Below are 22,086 nucleotides of genomic sequence, written 5' to 3'. Positions count from 1 at the left end.
AAAGGTCTTCCACTTGTTTCGTATGACCAGTCTCAAAGTTACAGTTACCTACCAATGTATTACGGATCGCACACTGGAGGCTGAGATGGATAACAGACGCAGAGATAGTGTCTCTACTGAGAGTCATTACATGTCCATTACGTGTCGTTTGTCTCCGGTAAACGTCATGGGATATTGTCCCTCGCAATATTTTCCGATGATGACAAGGCTGTCATTGTTCCTTTTGACACATAACCGAAACGCAGTCGTCCAACGTATCGATTCCATCGAGGAACATAGTGACGGCACTGTGACTTTTCGTAAAGGTGACGACGTAATGGTTTTGGTAATGCAACACGACGCTGGCTGTCAAAATGACGCTCTGGTGGAGGATGATTCAATGTTGTGTATGGTGTATATCAGACTATGACCAAATACCATGCAGTTACATTTGACTGGGATGTGACATCCTGCAGTCCGCGACAAGCTTTTGCCAAGTTTTAGCTGATTACCGCTGTCAACTGATCGTGTCAATGGTGATGTCTGTACCGTGTCGTCAAACGGTGTGAGTAATAGATGTTCCGCTAAAATGAGTGTTCAGAATGGCTGGATTCTTCCATAATGCGGCTCCGTTCCTTGCTGATTTGACTCCGACGGAGAGCTTTGAGGCAGAATGGATTGATCGTGAACATGATGTCGGGCTACAGTTCCCTTAAGGCTTTACACATTAAATTAGTGAAGGTCATTTGTTTCATTTATCTGTATGCGTGTTATAGGCTCTATTGCATTGACATTTAATGAGTGCCACACATATTACTTGAAGTTGGGAGAATGACGTCATGCGACATATACAGAAGAACCTCATCCAACCGGTGGCGCTTTGCTTGTACGGCAAGAAAATACGGGAGTGTAATACAAACGCTACGTCTGTGATAAAAAAGTGATAAAGTTAACATACATTACTCGAAATGCTGATATCGCGTGCAGCATTTGGGTGCCAAAATCGACAGAAATGTGGCAGTGGACTGCGGTTGCACAGGTCATTCTTTGGAAGCGATTGTAAAAGCAACTACATAGGAATATAACTTACTTCACTAGTGTCGTCTGCTCAGCTGCTGTATCGTTATACACTGGACCCTGGATATAGTTAGCCTAGGCCCTTGACGGGCGAATGCTGTCCATTCGGGTGCGATATGACTAAAGCCCAATGCCCAACAATTAGCACCACATCATTGTACTTAAAACTGTATCCCTAACGATAGATCCACATGCCAGAATAACATGGGGTGACTGTTATGATGTCTTGGGCTTATCACTAACAATACGTACAATACTAGAAAAATATGATTAGCTTAACTTAGGCCTGTGTACGTAGCCTTGCCCTTGGTCTAACTTAGTTTGTTTTAGCATATGTATAAAACTTAAGCCTAGAATATTTTAATTTCTTAACATATCTAGAATTGTACATCTATTCAAACACATCCTCCATTTGCAACATATTCCCAACTTTGGCAAAAGGGTATATGTAGTATAGACCTTTTCAGTTATGTGAGTTTTGAGGTACGCCAAAATTGGCGTTCCATATAAATTACAAGCACCTAAACGCACACTAAATGTGTACATGCGTGCCTATGTAGGAACGTACGTTCACAGTATAGGCGCTTGCTATATCTGCCAATTGAGCTGTTCATATGTTCTCGGTCTTCGTTCTGCAGGTGAGTTTACATGAATTATTTAATGTTAAATACCAAAACTTCAACCAGTTGTATTAAAACACCTCTATTTTTATTTGATTAAGTCTAGGTTGATGATGTTAAGAGAAACAATGGGACTATACAAGATTAAAATGTTACCAATCGTGCAACGATGTCTCAGAATATTACGTATAATATTGCATGTTAGGTCAGCGCGTAGAACCTTTTTTCGTTAAATGCGTCAACTAAGGTTCGTATGTTGCAGGACTTGTGATTTGTGGTAATATAAACAGTCAATTAGGCTTCGTAATTCAAGTAGGGTAATTAGTGTATTTAATAAAATGTTGATCACGTAGAGGTACGTCAGTATCAATTTGTACTATTAAGCTAGGCCCACCGTTTCTTTACTGTCTAGCATAGGCACAGACCTATCGTGTAAAAAGTCACAGCGTGGTAATTGTTCTTAACGAACTTGAAGGGCGCCACCGATTTTGTTGCATAATTTGGGGATTTCCCTAGATTTATATTCCAGGATCAATGTTGCAGTATTAATTGTGTTTTACACTGGAAATAAGTTAAATTACTGCCAGTTGATCAAATAATAAAAGTTGCTTGCTATTCTGCCAATTGAGCTGTTCGACTCCTATGTTCTCGGTCTCCTTTCTACAGCCCTAAAGAGAACCGCCCCGGTGGCAACCCTAACCCATGGGACCTGGCGGTAACAGTTATTTGACTAGGCCTAATGATATTCACTATCCATGTTCGAACAAAGCTTTGTATGCAAAACGACACACTCAAGCCATTACTCATGCTAACAGTAACATCTCATCCTCTGATTACTGTAACTAATGTAGACATCCAACCAACTTTTTTCACTCTCACTTAATAAGGTGTGATCTGTTATCCTGCATAAGCTACTACCCACTTTGCAACATCAACATTAAACTGAGAACTGCATGCACAGACTTATATGGAAGTATTTCACAGGAGGTGTGTGTGGGAAGTGGTGGTGCGGGGGGGGGGGATGCTTTTCACAGCAATTTCATTGGACAACCAATGACACTATCTGGGTGGAGCACTCAAATAATACATTCGAGAACATGTTTGCCATGTGCCTCTCAGATATCAGAAAAGACACTTTACAGACAATAACAGTTGCATAAAACACTATCCACTTGCTCGAGTTATTAGCGGCGAAAAAAGAAAGTTTTCAAAGTTTGTTCTTAAGTCAGGAGAATAGTGCTTACCACCCTGGTCGCCATAACATGACTCTGTTGTGAAAACTATGTCTTTTCTTTCGAAAACCGGATAAACTCAAATTAAATTTCTAAGTCGAATGCACAACGTATGTATGAAGACGTACAAATGATCTGGCTTTTTGCCGTACAACACAAAGCGCCCTCACTTTTTTCAAGGCTTCCCGGCTTCAACACGGCGATACACTGTGTCAGCATACTTCCTAGGTCAATTTCTATGGTGCCATGTCAGTCATTTCAAAATGGGCTCAATGGTTCGAAGGGATTATCATATCACTATTTGAAAGTGATCGTCTAATCTTATTACCGTTTGTGTCACATATGCCATAAGTATACGGGTCGCACAACTGCAGTATGTTTCTTGCATCATTTTATGTACTAATTGTATAAACCCATACGGTGTTACGATGGAACAATAATTGAGCTTTCTGCTTGACCATTCATTGTTGCAAATCATCATGTTAAGTATATTATGTTAATTTATTTAATAAAATCAATTGATACAGATCTACGGGAAGATGCATGAGCAGAGTTCAAGTACAATATCAGAAGCAAATAAAAACAAGATACCTCTCTTTTGTTTTTCTTTCCATTAGTTATTGTAATGTTTGATTGCATTGAAATAGTACATGTGAAGAGAATATTAACTAAAGAGTACAATAAAAAAATGTGATTTTCTCGAATGATATATATGTACATACATATACATGTTTAAATATTGTATTTATATGTATATTCATGTATAGATAGTCACCAGTAAAGTTTCAAGGCCTTCGATGTCTCGCCATGCAAATGCATACATTAACCAATATCGTGATGTCAGTTTGTATCATTTATTGTAACAGCTGGCATTTGAAACGTTGAGAAAGCGTTCATCTCTAAACAAATACCCATACTTGACGGTGTACTTCGTGATAGTGTGTGGTGCTGGATAAACTGACTAATGTTGGATAGTTATAGTGATGCTGTATAATGCTTGGTGAGTGTATGGTGTTTGTGTAAGATAGTGACAGGGAATGTTGGATGGTGTGACCGTAGCAGACTTGATGTGTGACAGTGACTATGTCTGTTCCTTGGTGAGTGTTAAGTTTGGTAAGTTTATGGTAGTGACAGTACATCGTGCTTGGTAGAAACAGTCTTTGATATGTGGCAGTGACAGTGTATTATTTGTGACAGTGACATAGTAGGATACTTGGTGAGTGTATGGTGTATGATAGTGACAGTGTATGGTGATTTATGAGAGTGTAGAATACTTGGTGATTGTGTTTTTGGAAGCAGGGACAACATATAATTGGTGACAGTAACAGATCGCAGTGTTTAATGAGAACATGGTATTCCGTAAGAGTGACAGTGCATGATTACGTTTGATCACATCGACAATGCATGGTGCTCAGAAACAGTGACATGTTTCGCTTGGTGACATTAAGGCCATTGCTTTTGTACAAATGAATATTTAAATCAAACTTAAAACAGAAAGCTAAAGAACCTACTCCTCCAACCCCCCCCCCCCCCCAAAAAAAAGCCAAGGTCTGGTCTTGCATAAGGCATAACCATTCCCAACTATGTAGAATCTTAACTATTATTCTCAAAAGTAAATATAGAATGTTTTGGACAACATATTTTGTACATCAAAAGTTTACTAACAACTCAATTTGCAATCAGGTAATTATCTTTTCTGTTGTATGTAATAATAGAAAGGAGTTCTTGAACGTATGATCTTATAGTCACTTATTAGTGTTGAACTAATTAACATTATTTACATATAATTCAATTAGGCATAATGAACATCTGTTGTCCATAGAAAAAGACAAAAGATGCCTGAAAAGGAGCCAGATTGTTGAAACTTATTAATTAGTCTTGGTGCGAAATTAACAGCAAAAGAGGATATTTTACAAAAAACAAACGAATATAACAACTTGGAATACCATTATACTTAGGTATATCAATGTTGGAAATAGGTAAAATTAAATATCATATATTATAGGAAGAATAACAGGAGATATGAAATACGTAATTATCACATATTAAGTCATATGTAGATCTTTTTTGTTTTCTGAGTAAAATGTGAATTTTAATTGATATGTTTTCATTTGATGAAACATTTTTAAACCATTCTCTAACAGCAAACATGAAGAAATAAACAATTATGTAGGCGCCATTCAAGACGATTCACATACAAGGACATTTAGATAAACATAAATACATTATCTGGTAGCTGAGTTCACTCTGTGATAGAATTACTGGACATCTACTGTATCTTTGTTCAAAGCATCCTAAAACAGTTTGTGTTGTGGGAATGGCACACTTAAATGATTTCATAATAAACTTGGACCCTCAAGTTCCTTTGATATTCTTTATAGTGTAAAATTCAAATAACCAATGAGAAAATAACAGTTTATGTATTTAGGTGTCATGACGTCGACTAAGTAACAAATGATGAAAACCATGAAAACTAAGCAAATATATAACACAGGTGTATCTCATTTAAGAATGAGAGAACAAAAATATTGGTTTGGAGGAATTGCCACTATGACATCACAGACTTCCTACAGTTATCCACTTCCGGGAGTAAAGGTTACATAAAATTATACATTAATTAATACATCACTTTAAGAGAAAAATATATAAAAGTGTGGTTTTCCATCAGCTAGGTAGAATGGATTTCAACTCCATCTATGTAATCCATTCTCAGCCAACCAGAGTTTTATCTCTCTCAATTACCTATTACAAAGTCCTTGTTATGTAAATATGAAAAATAATTACCCTGTCTCATCTAAAAAATAATAAAACCTGCTTCAAATACGGAGGGACGAACATTCATCCACTTTAAAAAGGGATGGGGGGGGGGCTGGTAAAGTGAGCCGACTTCTGTGACTGGTCAAGCCAAATTTTGAAAAATTTTTCTCTTATATGCCACAACACGTGTGTTTTTATATTTAGTGCTTTCTGTATTTTTTTTATCTTCCATTTATTATTGCCATCACCAATTTACCTTCACTGTATTACATGTATAGACAGATACATAACTGGGGAAAGTATTTATAAGCATTTTGCTTCTTTTTTCTCCATTTCCATTAAATCTTTATTTATCTACATATATATCCATTCAACGAATGTTGTCTCTATATTGTATTGTGCTTTCTGTGAGCTTAAAAATGTTACGCTCAACATTCTTGTATTTAATTGATGATGGAAATAAATGATGTCAATGTCAAAAGTAAACCCATGTAAGTGGCAGTTAAAACTACACACTGTTATTGGTCCAGTGGAGTACAGGTGGTGTGGCAACCAACAGTGGAGAAGTTGAAGCATATTTGCAAAAAAAAAAAAAGAAGTGTAAAAATAAAACAAAGTATAATACATATATACAAATACTCTAATCGTTAGCATTTGGGGATATTTTTTGTTCTCTCGTAAAGAAGAATAAGCACAAAATCGCATGTCAGAGATGAGTTCCAGTTCACTGTGCTCCAAACCCTGATGTGTATCTTGTGGCTTTTTTTTTTTGGGGGGGGGGGACTTTTTTTGGAGGGGAAAGGTGTTATTGAAGCACTTTTAAGGCAGAAATGCAATACCGGTAGAATTAACTTTCCGCAAAGCATGTAGAAAGGCTAGGTAGGTGTGTATCCGTGGGTGAAACTGTAGCAATTTTGTAACCTATATTATTATCCAAATCTGGGAATTGTAGATGTTAGGGAGAACTGAGAGGATTTGACTCCTCTTGAGACCAACTCACCCACCAATCCCCCAAATATTGTTTAGTTTTAACAACATTGATAGTGGCAATAGTACTCATCATTTTAATGTTCTTCAAAAAAAAAAGTCATTTTGAACTAAAAAGATATAAATGAAATACTATAATAATTCAATAAAGATTTCATCATATAAACAATAACCAAAGGTAATCTCAAAAGAAGTGAGCTCAGAGATAAGGTTCATAAGCAATTTCTAACTATTGTGTTTCAGCTGCAACTTAACTGAGGCTTTTACCTTGAGATTCTTAATAATATTTGACAAAAAAAGTATTATAAGAGGATTTATGATCGATGATACTGAATGTTAATTAGTATCATATCCATTACTGCTAACTTTGTAAGAGATAAACTGATAAACTGATATGACCTTTCAAAGCAAAAAACTTGATTACATCACTTTCTTGAGTTGCTGTATGAACAACAAGGTGTTCAAGCAAGTAAAATTCTGATAGACTCCAGGGTAATTTCTGAGTTAGTAGAGGTGATGAATCAGCAATGTTATAACAAGAGCCTTGTCTCAATATATGATGAAATGAGGATCTTCCTAACCTATTCATGTTAACCCCAACCTTCTTCTCTCCTGCTGCCATGGATAATTTCTGTAGAGAAAACAATGAATGAACTTGGTAACAATTACGGTCATCTCATATGTGCAAAATACTGGACGACAATATGCCAAATTCAATCAACTATCCATCAATGCATTTTTTTATTGCATATTGGGTTCTGCAGTAACCATTAATGCAAAATATTCAATGTCTCTTCAAAACATTCTGATTTGCAGTGATATTTTTTAATGCTTTTATAAAGACAGCTTATAAGCATGCATGATGGCAAATTACCATCATGTATTTGTACAGTAATCCAATGCATGAAACAGTTCATATTTTTACTTTAATCCGTAAAAATTTGCATGCAAATTTTGACCTTTTTGCTTAGGTTGAAAAGTATTCTAGTTTATGCTGAAAACTAGCAGCAAAGCATCACCTCCTCATCTGTACTTGTATATTCTATGGTTTGATACACACCATTGAATATGCAACAGTGTTTGTAATGCGTCCACTAATGCAAATTACCCAAAAGTATATGATAATGAAAAGTTTATATCTTTGTATAAGTTTAAATAGAATTATTTACATGGTTAACGATGCCTTACCTCCAGATGATCCTGAATGCTGTGGCCTTCGTAACAGAAAAAGAAAACAAGGAAACTATTAGGCATGTTACCTCAAATTAATAAAAACTAAAGAAACTGCGGCCACATTAGGGTAACAGTCCCCTTACACCAAAGGGGCAACATTTCCACTGGAATTGTTTGCATAGTGGTTGCTTAGATAATCACAACAGAGACCTTAAAAATTATGGATTGATAAGGATGTATATATATATATTTTTTTTATTTCTTTTTGTCTCTCTTGTGCATTTCACTTTTAAAGAAACTCTAAAGGGTACAGAGTTATTTTTTCTTCCAAACACAAATTTCAAGGTAAACAAAACTGTAATATACACAAAATATTTGCTGAATGGAATCATACATATTGTATCTTATTTCAGATAATGATAAGTAACACCCATGCTGTGATCCTTTCATCATTTTCTTCCAATGTCTTCTATGACATGTAAGTTATATCATCTACATTCAATCAGTGTCAGAATTTTCTCTTGAATTTTCAACTTTGCAGAAATTTAGAGGAAAGAATTGTATGAAGTTGGTATATTGCATATGACTATGAAATTATGTTCCAAAATGTGTACAGAAGGAAACTAAAGCAATATTAAACTGTTAAGTTGAAATAATTTGCCCACAGAGTGACAAGTCCACTTAATAATAATAAATGTGTGAAGGTTGTAATATGTTTTTTTTTTTTTTTAGTATGATCAATTATTGTACCTAGATGCACTTCAATCTTGTTTTACCAATTTGATTACTAAGTTATGGACTATTTCACTCTGCGCAGAAAATTTTAATTTAAACATTTTAATGTACCTCCTTTTTGTTCACCAAACAGTTGCACCCCTTGTGTATTATTGACAGGCTACAGTTTGAGGTAATATTTTCAATATACATTAACTTAATCCACACAATGTTACTACATGATTGTGACAGCTTGTGAGTAGTTCCACAATAGTAATAATGTCTGCGTATTACTGGTTTGTAGCCTACACTATGATCAAACACACATGTGCTTACATTTCAATGACCACAATGTCAGTTATAATCCAGAATATGGTCAAACTGTATTACACAAAAAGTTAAAACATCCAGGTAAATCACGATGTTAAGATGAGTAAAGCCTAAACAATAAATTATTGCACCTTTTGTATAAATCGCTTTGATAAGTTCCTACTACTTTTATTTAACTCCTTCAAAGTAAAATGTTTTTCATCCCACGTATAACTTAGAGTGCAGGCACGCAGATGGTTTGCCCTTTCAACGCGAATGTAATAAACTGGTTAAGTACTGAGCGCACTTTGTGTGTAAGTTTTCAAGCTTTAATCCTGTCTCAAGCCCATTTTCTAGTCTTGGTGCAGCTTCATTTAACTCTTTCTTTGAGCGCACAAAGTGTAAAGTGAGGGCTCACAGAAACTACAAATATGTAAGCTCTTTTAAAGGACTTAGGGTTCTGTGAGCGTGCATATTGACTAGCACAGTGTGCAATTTGTACTGACATATGTTTTGTGTGTGTGGAAGGGGGGGGGGGGTGGGGGAGGATTGGTATTAATTTAATATCTTTCCCTAATAATTGTATATGTTGATCAAATATTTCCCAATTTAATAGATTGATATCTACATGTTAATTGATCTTTTGTCTCCTCTGAGACTTAATTCACTAAAAATGCCATACAATTTGTGAGAATTAAACTAAGAATTATGGATCCTAGATTAACCATGCATATCTCTTTCCACTTTGGAGCTTCCTGTGCCACTCCCACACATTCATTACTAGCTAAATAATTTTAAACTGAAACTGAAACTCTTTTATCCCTACCCTTCCTAATTACTATACACTTTCAACTCTTGTTTCTGTCATCAATTTCCCATTTATGTCAAGCTCTTACACACAGTATGCACTGACATACTTTTATACAGGTCCTTCCTCATTAGGCTTACATGTTCTCCACGTTTCTGTGGTGGCAGCATATAATACTTTGTAAATTAATCAGTGCTTGAAGACTAAGAATTATTAAACACCAAGTTTCCTAAGGTACTGCATTTAGGGTATTTCTTAACATTATGTTGTTGGTATGGAGTCCACAGTAAAATATGTAAATGTTTATGTTAGAAAATCTTCAAAGGATCTAAATTTAAATTATGCTGACATTATATCAACTAGGGTAAGTTCTTGTTAATTACCACTACCTTTTCTTACAGTCGTGTGTAAAGGCTACTGCAGTGTGTAAAGAACTCTTATCTAGGAGCTTGATGCATGCATTAATTGAGCGTGCTGAATACTTCAGTTGGGAGTGTAACACACAAGTTCTCAATAATTCTCAATAATAGTCGCAATTTATCGTTCTTGACACACTTCCTTGATAGACCTGCACGAGTGCAAAGAAGTTGGAAATGTGTACTTGGGTAACATGTATGTAGTATTTCAGTAACATACATACATTAGAAGGGACACATACATTTTGTGTTAATGTTTTCCTGATGACCTCAAACTTATATTACATGCACATGTTGAAATATATTTAGTAAATTGTCCTGCTATTAATATTAAGTATAAGTAAGCCAGCAATTGCTGTAATTCGTCCTTGGTCATATTATTTCTACTGAAAGTCTACAAATTAGTAATTTGGTGAGTTATATAGGCCTACGCCTCCTTACCTCCTTAGCATAATCTGCATCGGTAAGTTCGTCTCCAATCGATTTCATCTAAAAAAACAAAGAGGGAAAGGAAAAACTCAATTATATAATTCAGTTGGTTGGTGATGACTTTAACCAGGGAGTCGATATTCCATAACAACTCCCTGCTTTAACTATACTGCAGGGTATAGCTTGTAAACATTAGTGGACTGTTAATATTATCACCATGGAAACTTAGTGATCATTTGAATTTAGAATGCTTTGTTTACAAGGTAGATATGGTAACGAAGGATATACTGCCAACCACAGTCCAGAATAAGATGAAAATACACATTATTGAGTTGAAACCAATGAGAATAATTTAATATAAATATGATATATACAAGGTATATATATAATGATAAAATCCAAATTATAACAGACATTAAACTCATTAGCAGATTTAGTGTAACACTTTAATCATGGGATAACTGAGTTCAATATTGAATTATAACTACAAATTGAAACATATATTTTAGTTCATTTCGACAATGTTTGTTGATTTCATTTGTTAATATTCTTTCAAAACACTACTAGACTTTAACTTTTTAAGTTAAAGACTAGCAGAGAAGTTTCTAATAAGAATGACGACGATGATGAAATTTTGTTCTGGATGGTTAACTCTTCATCTCTCGGCAGGCTTGATTACTTGAAATTACGTGATGTATCTTGTGCTTTTCATTTGATATTGTCTTTTGGGTTTAAGTTCTTTCCTACAGCTAAGAATATACTCAATGAATTACGGTTACCTACATTAACATGAAAGGAATTTTCCATTTAACTGTAAACCAGATTAGTGAAAAGGTAAAAACTAGCTGTTAGCAAACTGATTATCAACTGCAAAATGACCGATGCAGGTAAATAAAGTGAGAGAATCTGACATTTTGACCCAAGCAGAAAGGGAAAGGCTAACACCTTCAGCCAAGGAAGAACTGGACCACTTACTACAGGTGCATTTTTTGTAAACACACACAAAGTATTTACAATCAAAACCTTGTGTTAATTGCTATTCACACACACTTAATTTATAGTCTAGACTTGCCTGAGAAGGCACAGTTTGACATCAAAAGTTTTAAAAGCAATCCTAGTCCTCAAATAGACCTCCAATAACCCTACATAGGAAATGGCTCCAACTGATGACCCCAGGACAGCACCCCTCCATGATAAATTCTTCATTTGCCTATGCATAACCCCCTCCCCTCGCCCGCATGAAAAACAGATTCAGGTACCAGACTTAATTTATAGTCTTGATTTGCCTCAGAAGTCAGGGGATTTGTGGAGATTATTATTTATTTGCACAATTCTTCGTTAGAGCTAGTTACATGTACCTAAAACTATCATCTAAATATGCCTCATGATGCACCATTTCACCTTTTTATTTTGTTATATAGAAGTCAGATTAAATGACCCTATTGTAGTCATCCTACATTATAACATCCTTCATTTTCTTCTTGCCCTTAATTTTAGGAAATTATGAATTTGAAATCCTGCGCACATCTCTTTCTGCTTCCTCCACCCCTCTCCTATTTTCATTCATCTAATTTGATTATCGTTCATCTTTCTAGTTTTAATGTGTCTTTCATCTGTTTTCATGATAGTTTGCCCTTCTTAGATGATCCTGTTAGGATTGGAAGTTCACACCAGGCTCTCACTTTACAGATGAAGTGTAAACTGTGTAGATGTATTGTAATAATAATCAACTGCTTTTTGTCCAGCCAAATGCTACTTTCCTAACGTCCGAGTAATACATAACCTACTGGTACCATTAGGAAATTAAAATTATCAGAGACCAAATAAAAACAGATAATTACTGGAAATAGGTCAGCAGTTTCACTATGCAGCAGCCAACGACCAGTTTTGAGATCCAATTCATAAGTTCGCTTTCCGTATCCGTAAGGTGCCCAGAACACTATAATGATCGAAGCATAAAAGGTGAAAGATATTATGCTGATAAATTCAGGATGTGAAAATAATGAAAGTATACTTTTGAAAATGAACACATACTGACATGTTACCATATGACATCAGTTTCACTGTTATATGTGAGCTTCCTATAAACCTGTGATTGTAACCTAAACTCAATACATCAACCCCTCGTGAGATACCATGTATGCAGTGGCGGAGATAGGGGTATTGGTCAAGGGGGGCGGAGAATGGTCTGTAGGGGCGCTTTAGACACTATCTAAGCGGAGTGCCACCACAGGTTGGCGCGGAGCGTACAGAAATTTTTTGAGTATAGATACTTCCTAGATCGCTCGGAATGACCCTTTCATGGCCTTGCTAATTTGCAGATAAATGAAGAATAAATAGGTGTCATCGCCAACAAAACGCGACAAATGTCACTATGGTATATGAGAGCGCAATGAAAACGTCAATAATCGCGAATAAATAAAAAGTGGTGAAAACCTGAAAATGGCGCCAGCAGTCCATTTGAGTCCGTCAGGGGGGGGGGGGGGGGCTTCTGCCCCCCTGACTGTATGGACGTTCCGCCACTGCATGTACGTTGTGTATATCCTTGCATAACATACTTTTTGTATATGCTATGTTTCATGTACCCTTCCATAGCACACTTGGAATTAAAAACTGGCAATTCATATCATCATGACATATATACTGCTACAAATCCAGAAAAAAACAGTGCATGATGACAATTTTGAGTAGTTGGCATTGGGGGAAGGGGTGAGGATAGCAGAAAAAAAGAAATCAGCTTTTATCTTCATCATTAAATCTTATAACCATATATATTGTTACAATTAAGATACAAAACTAGACAATGTCATTGAAAAATCAGAAATATTTCAGAACTGTGTTCTATCCTGAAATAATATAATACCAATCAAGTTAAATCCATTTACTGAATTCCATTTAGCATTTTAATGACGAAGTAGGTGAGCTATCCATGGCATTGAAACTTTCAGCTCCACATTTGTGAATAGCCAAATATTACTATGATGTCATCACTCTGGAGGTTCATTGATTGTCACTTTCTCACAAAGTTTGAGGTACAAAGGCCGTATTGTTTAGGTGGGGTTGGTAACACATCTTTTCCAAAGTTTCATTGACCTCATGACATTTGACACATTATGTTAATATGACCTTTTGACCCTCTTATCATGTGACCTTTGTCATCTTTCAATATTAAAGATGATATTAGATTTGCAACAGTCTGATATCCTACATGCGTTTTGGTATTTGTATTAATTAATTAAATGCTTGTCTTAGTTATTACCTTTGGTTTGGACCATTCCCCATAGAGGTCGTCAGTCAAGTTTAGGCGGAGTTATGGACATAGTCTTTTGCACATATTTAGAAATGGTTGAGATTTGATATCCATTGACCATGAGACCTTAAGCATGTTGCAATTAATACACTGCTGAATTTAGAATTCGATATCCTACATGTATTTTTATGAGTGTTTTGTCCATTTTATGACATTCTAGTGTTCCTGTAATACTAAAATGCTGTTTCTGTGGTATTGGACCTCTGAATTGTGACTCCATGGTGTCATACACCCACGACAGTTCAAGTTTAAGTCCATTGGGTTCATGGTTTAGGAAAAGATCGCAACATACTTTTTGTTAACAGGAACATACAAAGAGACAGGTTCCCACCTCCCACTCCCCTCTTCTCCCATATATGTCATTCTGCTCACCCTCAGTGACACTTCCAAGAGTGACTGCACTGAGCCCTACCAATATATTACTGCATACAGTTATAGTTCATGATTCCGTTGTGTATTTTTTAGTATTTAGAGCTACCATAATCTGTTAGTGAGACAGTTAATTGATGAGGTTGTTTGGTGGTTCGCAATGCATATTGTCACAACGATTACAATCAAGAGTATTAGATCATGAAATGTTCTATGACATCAGTTAACTCGGAAGCAGCTGTAAGCTGCACACAGACCAGTGCATAGTACTAGAACGGAATTACATTATGCCCTGTCTTATACTGCAGATTGATCAAAGGACTATGAAAATGAAGTTGAGCCATCCACAACATCAAAACTTTTTCAATTTTAGTCTACCAAAATTGTTTACATTGAATCCATCATTCAATTGAAGTTTAATTTGCATCTTAAGATACTTATGGTACTCAGCTGATGGAGTGGTATTTTAATGTGACCTTTCTATTTGTTTTGATGTTCTCACTATATTTAATGGGTTTGGATTAACTCTCATTGAATATTCCTGAATCGGTCCATTAAATCTAAAGAGTTGTTTACATCATGTGCCTTTAAAACAAATTATTAAACAATAGAAGAGTAAGATACCATAGTATACACACATCACTGGATCTCACCAAGAAAGACACTAAGAAATTTACAAGACTTAGAACCATTTAGTCTGATACAAAACACAGAAGATGTTCTTTGACTAAAATTAAATCTAGCATTATTTAGTTTTAACTGTCTTGTTTTTTACCGATCTTTATCATTTAGTATTCATTTTCATCATTTCAGTGTCATTATTACCTTTCTTCTAATAATCTAAACACATTGCACTACCAGCTCACCACACTGTGATTACTTGGATGTGAAATGCAGCTTTAATGGGATAAAAAACTACCCTGCCAATCCCCTCCCCTCAAAATAAACAGTTTAGTCATTCTTCCTACCCAAAATAATAGTGAAATCATAAAAATAATAATGTTGGTGAGAGGGTAACATTATTTGTTTGAATAAAAATATGTAATATTCTGATGTTTCAAGTGAGGTCATATACCATTCATGGTTCATTTCTAAATGTTTTTTTTCTGCTTCTTCAGAGTGTTCTGTTATCCATGTGGAGATTTTGTGAGTCTCTTTGTGGTTTGCTGTTGATATTGTTACAAGTTACAATTTAAAGACATTACATCCTGAAAACAAGTTAACTAGGAAGCTGTCCAGCTGCATGTAGAACTGAGCATGGTACTAGATACAGGTTCAGAACTTAATTACAACAAACACTGCTGTACACAATCTGTTCATCATATACTATAGAATTAAAAGTTCATTAAGAAAGGGAATGGTTTCATTAGTTTTTTTACAAGCTAGACTTAAAGATGTTAATTCTGTCCTCCATTTTACTCTAGGTTTTCATATTTAGTGATTTGCTGATGAGGGAATATTTTACTGTCAGTGACTAGTCAATCTATTTTTATTTCTCATTAAATAAAATGTGTTGATGAAAGTTCATCAGGTGGATCACCCAATAAGTCTATTTAATATCTAAAAAGTTGTTTACATCATTTGCAGTTAACACAAATTCACAATCAATACTTTTACGTACCGTTGATATTGGATTTCAGGCCAGACAGAGCAGATAAAGGGATAGATGAGGGCAGCAGACAAAAATCACATCTGATGAAAAAAAAGGAAGATATATGACTCTTGAATTTTGACATCACACAAAAGGTGAACAATGTGAATTAAAATGATTTGATCTGTGCAATTCAAAGAATTTGTTGATAATTACGATTTTAAATAATTTAAGAAATGTATTCACATAATAGTAACGTTTGAACATGTAAATTGTTATAGAGACTAAGTTAGGCTGATCAATGTTTAACAGAAAATCCAGGACCGGTAATGCTGTTGACCCCTTTCCAAGTTGACATAACCTACAGCACTTAAAGCACTTCATACTGTACATTTATATGAAGGGGGAGGGGGGGTATTTTGAGTGTTTTCATGGTTATATGCTTCAACATCAAGGGCGTAGGAACCGGGGGGCTGGGGGCGCCAGCCCCCCCAGTGAATAATGTGGAGGAGCGGAAGTATCATTCCGCCCCCCCCCCCCCGCTTCGCAAGTCAGAAAACCCCTTTTTCATTTCCAAATGAGAAAAAAAATCTCATTTGGAGCACCAAATTGCATCTAAGGCCAAGTGAAAATACAAAATTAAGTTTCCAAAATGGAGTGGGTGTTGAAGTGTGCTATATTGCACCAAATTGCATCTGAGGCCACCTGGAAATGCAAAAAAATTCCAAAGGGGAGGGGGACACCCCCTCCCCTTAGACCCCTCTCCCAGGCCGACAGCTGAATAACGTTCCAGCTGTCTCTAACAAAAGGAGGCTAAAAACAAACAAAATAACTCAAGGCCTTTTTCAAATGTGAGGATGTTTTTGGGACGGCAAAAAAATCAAGGGACAGTACATAATATCAGCAGACTGTCCCCAGAAATGTGAGCAATGGAACAATACCATTCTTACTGTACAATATCAATATTAACTGTACAATATCATTCTTCCAAGAATATATTACAGGTTACATACAGTAGTACAACATTATGATTTGTATTATACAGAACATTCACTATTAGTGGAGGCAATGTAAAACTGTTGAGTATTACAGCAAAATAGTCATAAAATAATATAATATACATAAATGTGGCTCCTGGAATTAAACATTTCTTAATGAACAAATATGTCAAATATTTTCCAGCTGTACTTGAAAGAAATTGTGGGACATCATCTTCTAGTCTACATCCTGATTCCCAACACTGACCCTATATTTATAATCTGACAAGACTCTTCAAACAATCAGTAAATGTACTGACATACAAGCCTTCAGTGTGTCCAACATTACTTCTTTCTACCCAACCCCACCCCACCCCACCCCCGCCCACCCCCCAGGCACACTTTCTCCACCTCATCTTCTTTTTTTCAAATATGTAAGTGATAAAGTCTAAAGTACTGCTTTATTGATCTGATTAAAGTGTTTTATGCAAATTTATGTTATATTTTTAAAGTAATTTGACAATTGGTAGCTATTCTTCTATCACATAGACTGATATCCATTAATTGTATGTCCACCATCATAGCGAAGTTCTTTATATCTCACCTGCCTTCTCAATATACCCCCACCCCACCACACCCAGGACCCCACAAACCAGACTTTCCTACTGTAGCTAATACTCAACCTCAGTAATACTATAGACATCATACATGAATGTAGGGGTGAGATAAGCTACAGACAACCACTAACAGAGTAAATTATTAAATGAGCAACTACTAATCATAAGGCTGTAATTAAGAACAATAGGTTACTTCACTGAAAGATCTACATTGATACTTTGAAATACAATCAGAAAGAACACAGATTCAATCACATTAGACTATTATACAACTCATAATTATATAGAATAATATTAACATAGCCGTGAATAATTGACAGGTTGGTCTGTGTCATATTATTCTATTAACACCACATCCCCCACCCTCACCATTCTCAGATATTTTGGTTTAAGAAAAAGTATTTTTATTTTTTTTATGGTTCATTCACCCGCCCCACCCCTTAATTACTTTTTCTCGGTGATGGGCAGAGTGTAGAGCTGGGTCATTGCAGGTCGGTTGGTTTTAATGATGGTGTATTGTCAATCTTTCCTTTTCCACATATTGATGCCACCTTCCACCCCCCCCCCCACCCTTGATACCCATGTAACCCCACAACTCCATTCACCACTTTCCCTCAAAGAACAACAGCAGTGGTAAACACATACATAGAGAGTGTGATGTTTGTTGGTTATATTCTAGTCACAGTACATAAAAGTAAACAGCTTTATCACTGGCAGTGTCAATAGCTCCTAAGAATGTTTGTTTTTTGGGGGGGATATCCCTGGAACTCTTAGTATGGTAAAATAATAGCAGTAAAATAAATACCCAAATTTAGAGGAAAAAAAATTATATATAAGTTAACACATAAATATGTATATAATTATTAAGCTGTCAAATATGTTACACATTGATCACAATTTGCTCTAATTTATTTGTATTTTTATTTACTGTTCCTATAAACTTGTTTTCCCTTTGGTTTCCTTTTCTTATCTATTTCATACATTGCCTATTTTTCTCTCTATCCTTCTTATTTAACTTTAAATACCATTGAATTATACACACTCAGTGTATCATGAAGCAGAAGGGACTTCAAAAAAAGTACAACCTAAAACCAGACAGTGTTTAGATGTATCCATAGCAACCTCCAGGGACTTGTTTGTCAGTAGATTCCAGGTGTTATATAAAGGACATGCGCGCGCGTCTATTTTATTGAACACAACTTCTTTTCATTCTATTGTTCAAGTATTTGATTGACAGGTGTTGAACAAAGGAAAATGTTAAACTATTGAAAGTGTCAGTAATAGGAAAGATTAGTGTACATCTTGAGGAAGAAAATGATGAAATAATTTCAATAGACTTTTAGCATTGAAAATGTGTTCTGTCTGAGTAGAAAAAGAGTAGAAATAGTTTACTGTACAGATATATGATGAATGTCTACACAGTGTAGAGTCTAGGACTTACAGTTGGCTTTTGCAAATGGTAATGTACTGAAAACACAATGTACAGTATATATAGATAATATAAGGCTCATTGGCCTTGTGTGTTTGGGGGAGGGGGGTGGGGTGGTGGAGAGGGTTTGTGCAGTGAGGGAAGGTGCAGAGAGGGGTGGTGCAGGGAGGGGTGGTGGGGAAGATGTGGTGTGAAAAGGGTTTTGGGGGTTGAGGCAGAGGGGATCGTAGGGTGGTGAGGTGGTTTTGTAGGTGAAAGGAGACTACTGTAATGTTAGTTAATAATATGCTTACATCACTGTCTTGTTGCATGAGGGAGGGGAGGGTGGGCAAAGGGTGTGGGTGAAAGGTGGACGTGGGTGTGAAGAGTATTGTTAACGATATATTTATATATATGCCATAAACATAGATTATGAAAATGGGGCAAGTGGTCCAGGATAGTGTCAGTTGTTGGTGTGGAGGGGGGGGGGGGGAGGGAGGGAGGGTTTATATTTGTATGTTCTGCATTTGGAGATAAATGAGAATCTATTTTTTGAATGTTGTTTACATATAGACTGATGTTTTATTGGTTTCTATTGTGTGGGGATTAACTGTAATGTTATGTGGGTTAGTTGATAAGATGCACACATCACAAGTATTATGTTGCACAGGGAGGGTGGGGGTCAAAGGGAATTGGAGGAGGTGAAGACATGTTGTTGATCAGATGGGAGGGATGAGATTTGTGTGATGGAAGGAGAATTAGGGGGGTGGGGTATGGGGGTGAAGAGTGTTGTTAACAAGGTAACCCATGTGCTATAAACATAAATCAGGGAAATGGGGTACGTGGTCCTGCATAGAGGTAGTTGTTGGGGGGTAGGAAGGGGGATAAGGGAAAGCTTAGGCAAATATAGTTGAGAGGGGTGCCATATGGATGAATGAAGGCAATAACAAACTGTTTAATTGATATCATTGTGTTTCTCTTAACTTTAGCATCAATATGCACCAATTATAATAAAGAGGAAAGTATTGAGCTCCAACATTCAAACTTGATTGTCTTTTTGGTTTTGATTCTTTTTTAATCTCCTGTAAAAGTTTTCCATTAATCTAAACGATCAAAGCTTGTTTTGTTTATTATTTTGGGTTGACTTTTGGCAAATTTATCTATTTTAATCTAAAATGATGGTATTTGAATCTTACATCATTGATTCTTCATATCTTGGTCTGATTACATCCTAACTTAGATTTATTGTATTTATGTTTAGGCTAGAGCTTCCTATCTTCAAATTTATAACAACTATTATTTCAAAATCATAATTTTTCTGAAGAACTTATTGTTAAAATCAATCTTTTTCTGTATATTTTGTCTCTATTTTACTCTCCTATTAATCATATTCCTCACCTGATGACTGTTATTTCATTGTTAGTTTATTTCTTAATTCAATTCATTCTTCATTACTTTGTTATTCTCCTACAATTCTCTAAACCTATCAATAAACCTTCAGTAATTATTAAGTAATAACAATATTAATAATTCCTATCTTGTTTACATCATTATTATTAATTAGTAATTATATTAAATATTAATATCACTAACATATTTATTAATTATACTTACGCCAGTTCTTTGAAACTTTGAGAGTGTTGTAAATAGTTTAATATTCCATTAACTTCATGTTTATTCATTTCTCTCCCATACTCTGTCTGTATGTTCATCCTCTCTATTGATGTTATGATTGGTAGAGAGAGACCAGAGTAGAGAGTAATATCATCTTCATCAACCTTGTTAAAGGAATAGATTAGATCCACACAGTATACAGGAATCTGAAGGAAAGTAAATAATAAATAAAATATTAATAATTATATCATATTATAATAAATATTTTTTATTATGTTACAATAATGTTTATGAGTTGACTGTTTTTTTTTATAACTAATGAAGTACTAATGGTCTGGGGGTTAGAGAGGGGTATAATGGGGCCAGTTTAATATTCAAATTGGTGTAAAGGGGGTGTGTTTTGTTACAGTGCACATTTACACTAATATATTACTTTAATGTAAAGAGACACAGTGTTGTAAGATTATTGAACAAAAGGGGAACAGGAGGGTGTGCAGTGGTTCAGGGAAAGGGTGAGGTGGGGGGTATAACATATTCTGTTAGTAGTAAGGGTTATTTTACAGTTCAGTTGTAAGTAATTCTAGTTTAGGGAAAGAACAAAGCTGTAATACATTGAAACCTGAATTTTAAGAGGTGTTCAATTTTCTCTTTTGCTGAGGTGTAACCAGGGTTAGTTTAATTACAATAGATGGGGATATGGGGGAGTGTTGCGGGGGAGGGGAGAGGGTCATAATGGTGGAATTATACTGCTATGGGTCTCAAATGAATGCAGTAGTTTTAAATTCCTTTTGTTTGTTTAAGCTAATACTTACTTTTGTCTGGGATTAAGGCAGGATTAAATTAATAGCAATATTACATACAGAAAAAGAGGAGGGTAGCGAGGGGGTGGTAAATGTGACCGGGTGTACGCAGGGTGTAAAATTTACATGTATTTGTATCAGGGATGATGTTCTATTGTTTTAGGTTTGGTTATTTTAGATTCATTCTAATTAATCAGGATGTATGATGGTGGATGTAGGGGAGAGGTTAGAAACCTAGTAACAATAACTGTTTGACACAGTTAGAGAGTATTACTTAAGAATGAATTAATAGCTACAGTCAGTTAAAGATGCCAGTATTTATTACTGCGGGGGGGGTGGGGATTGAGGGGTTTAATTGTGGTCAACTTTATTGAGCATAGAATAGGAATGATGGGGCATACAAGTGTTAAGTTAGAATCCAAACATAATAACAACCAGGATGTTAGTGTTGTATTTTTTTCTTAGTTCAACTGTTATTAAAGTTAGTTTAATTAATTAGAAACACAGAAGACTCAGAGATCATCCAGGCCTAAGGAGTTGTTATATTTTTCTATGTTTGTGGTTCCTCTTTTAAATTATCCTCTTCATCATTTTCTGGTTATTTTAATTTATTAATTTCATGTTATTCTCTTGTATCATGAAAAGGACCATTGTAGGATAAGATGTTAGATTACAAATTATTTAATGTTCATTAATTCTAGTTAATATAATCAATAGTCTTTTGTCTTTGTGAAGCTCATTGTTAATGTTTCAGGGAAAATGTTTTGTTTTTTGGCTATAAATTACCATTTTATGTAAAGTCTATAGCATATTCAATTTTTATTTGGTTTAATTGATGGGCTTCATTTGATTTAAGTCTTGTTGTATCTGGCTATATTTATTCTGTAATATAGTTTACA

General features: G+C 35.4%; 2 protein-coding genes across 2 annotated transcripts in view; one reads left to right on the top strand and one right to left on the bottom strand.

Moving 5' to 3' along the window:
• The window catches only part of LOC139982444 (epithelial sodium channel subunit beta-like), a 131,071-nt gene that overhangs the window by 13,759 nt on the left and 95,226 nt on the right, over positions 1-22,086 (top strand). The window lies entirely within an intron of this gene.
• Positions 536-22,086, bottom strand: part of LOC139983725 (uncharacterized) — a 37,672-nt gene continuing 16,121 nt past the window's right edge. The window contains exons 7-11 of the mRNA XM_071997457.1: positions 20,388-20,593; positions 15,802-15,872; positions 12,343-12,440; positions 10,514-10,561; positions 536-640 (exon numbers count right to left, since the gene is read on the bottom strand). Coding sequence (XP_071853558.1) covers positions 536-640; positions 10,514-10,561; positions 12,343-12,440; positions 15,802-15,872; positions 20,388-20,593 — 528 coding nt within the window. The remainder of the gene's footprint in view (positions 641-10,513; positions 10,562-12,342; positions 12,441-15,801; positions 15,873-20,387; positions 20,594-22,086) is intronic.

The sequence above is a fragment of the Apostichopus japonicus genome, chromosome 16 (genome assembly GCF_037975245.1).
Source record: "Apostichopus japonicus isolate 1M-3 chromosome 16, ASM3797524v1, whole genome shotgun sequence".
In the NCBI taxonomy this organism is placed as follows: Eukaryota; Metazoa; Echinodermata; class Holothuroidea; order Aspidochirotida; family Stichopodidae; genus Apostichopus; species Apostichopus japonicus.
Note: the sequence above shows the minus strand (reverse complement) of the source record. Positions and strands in the feature narration are given on the sequence as shown.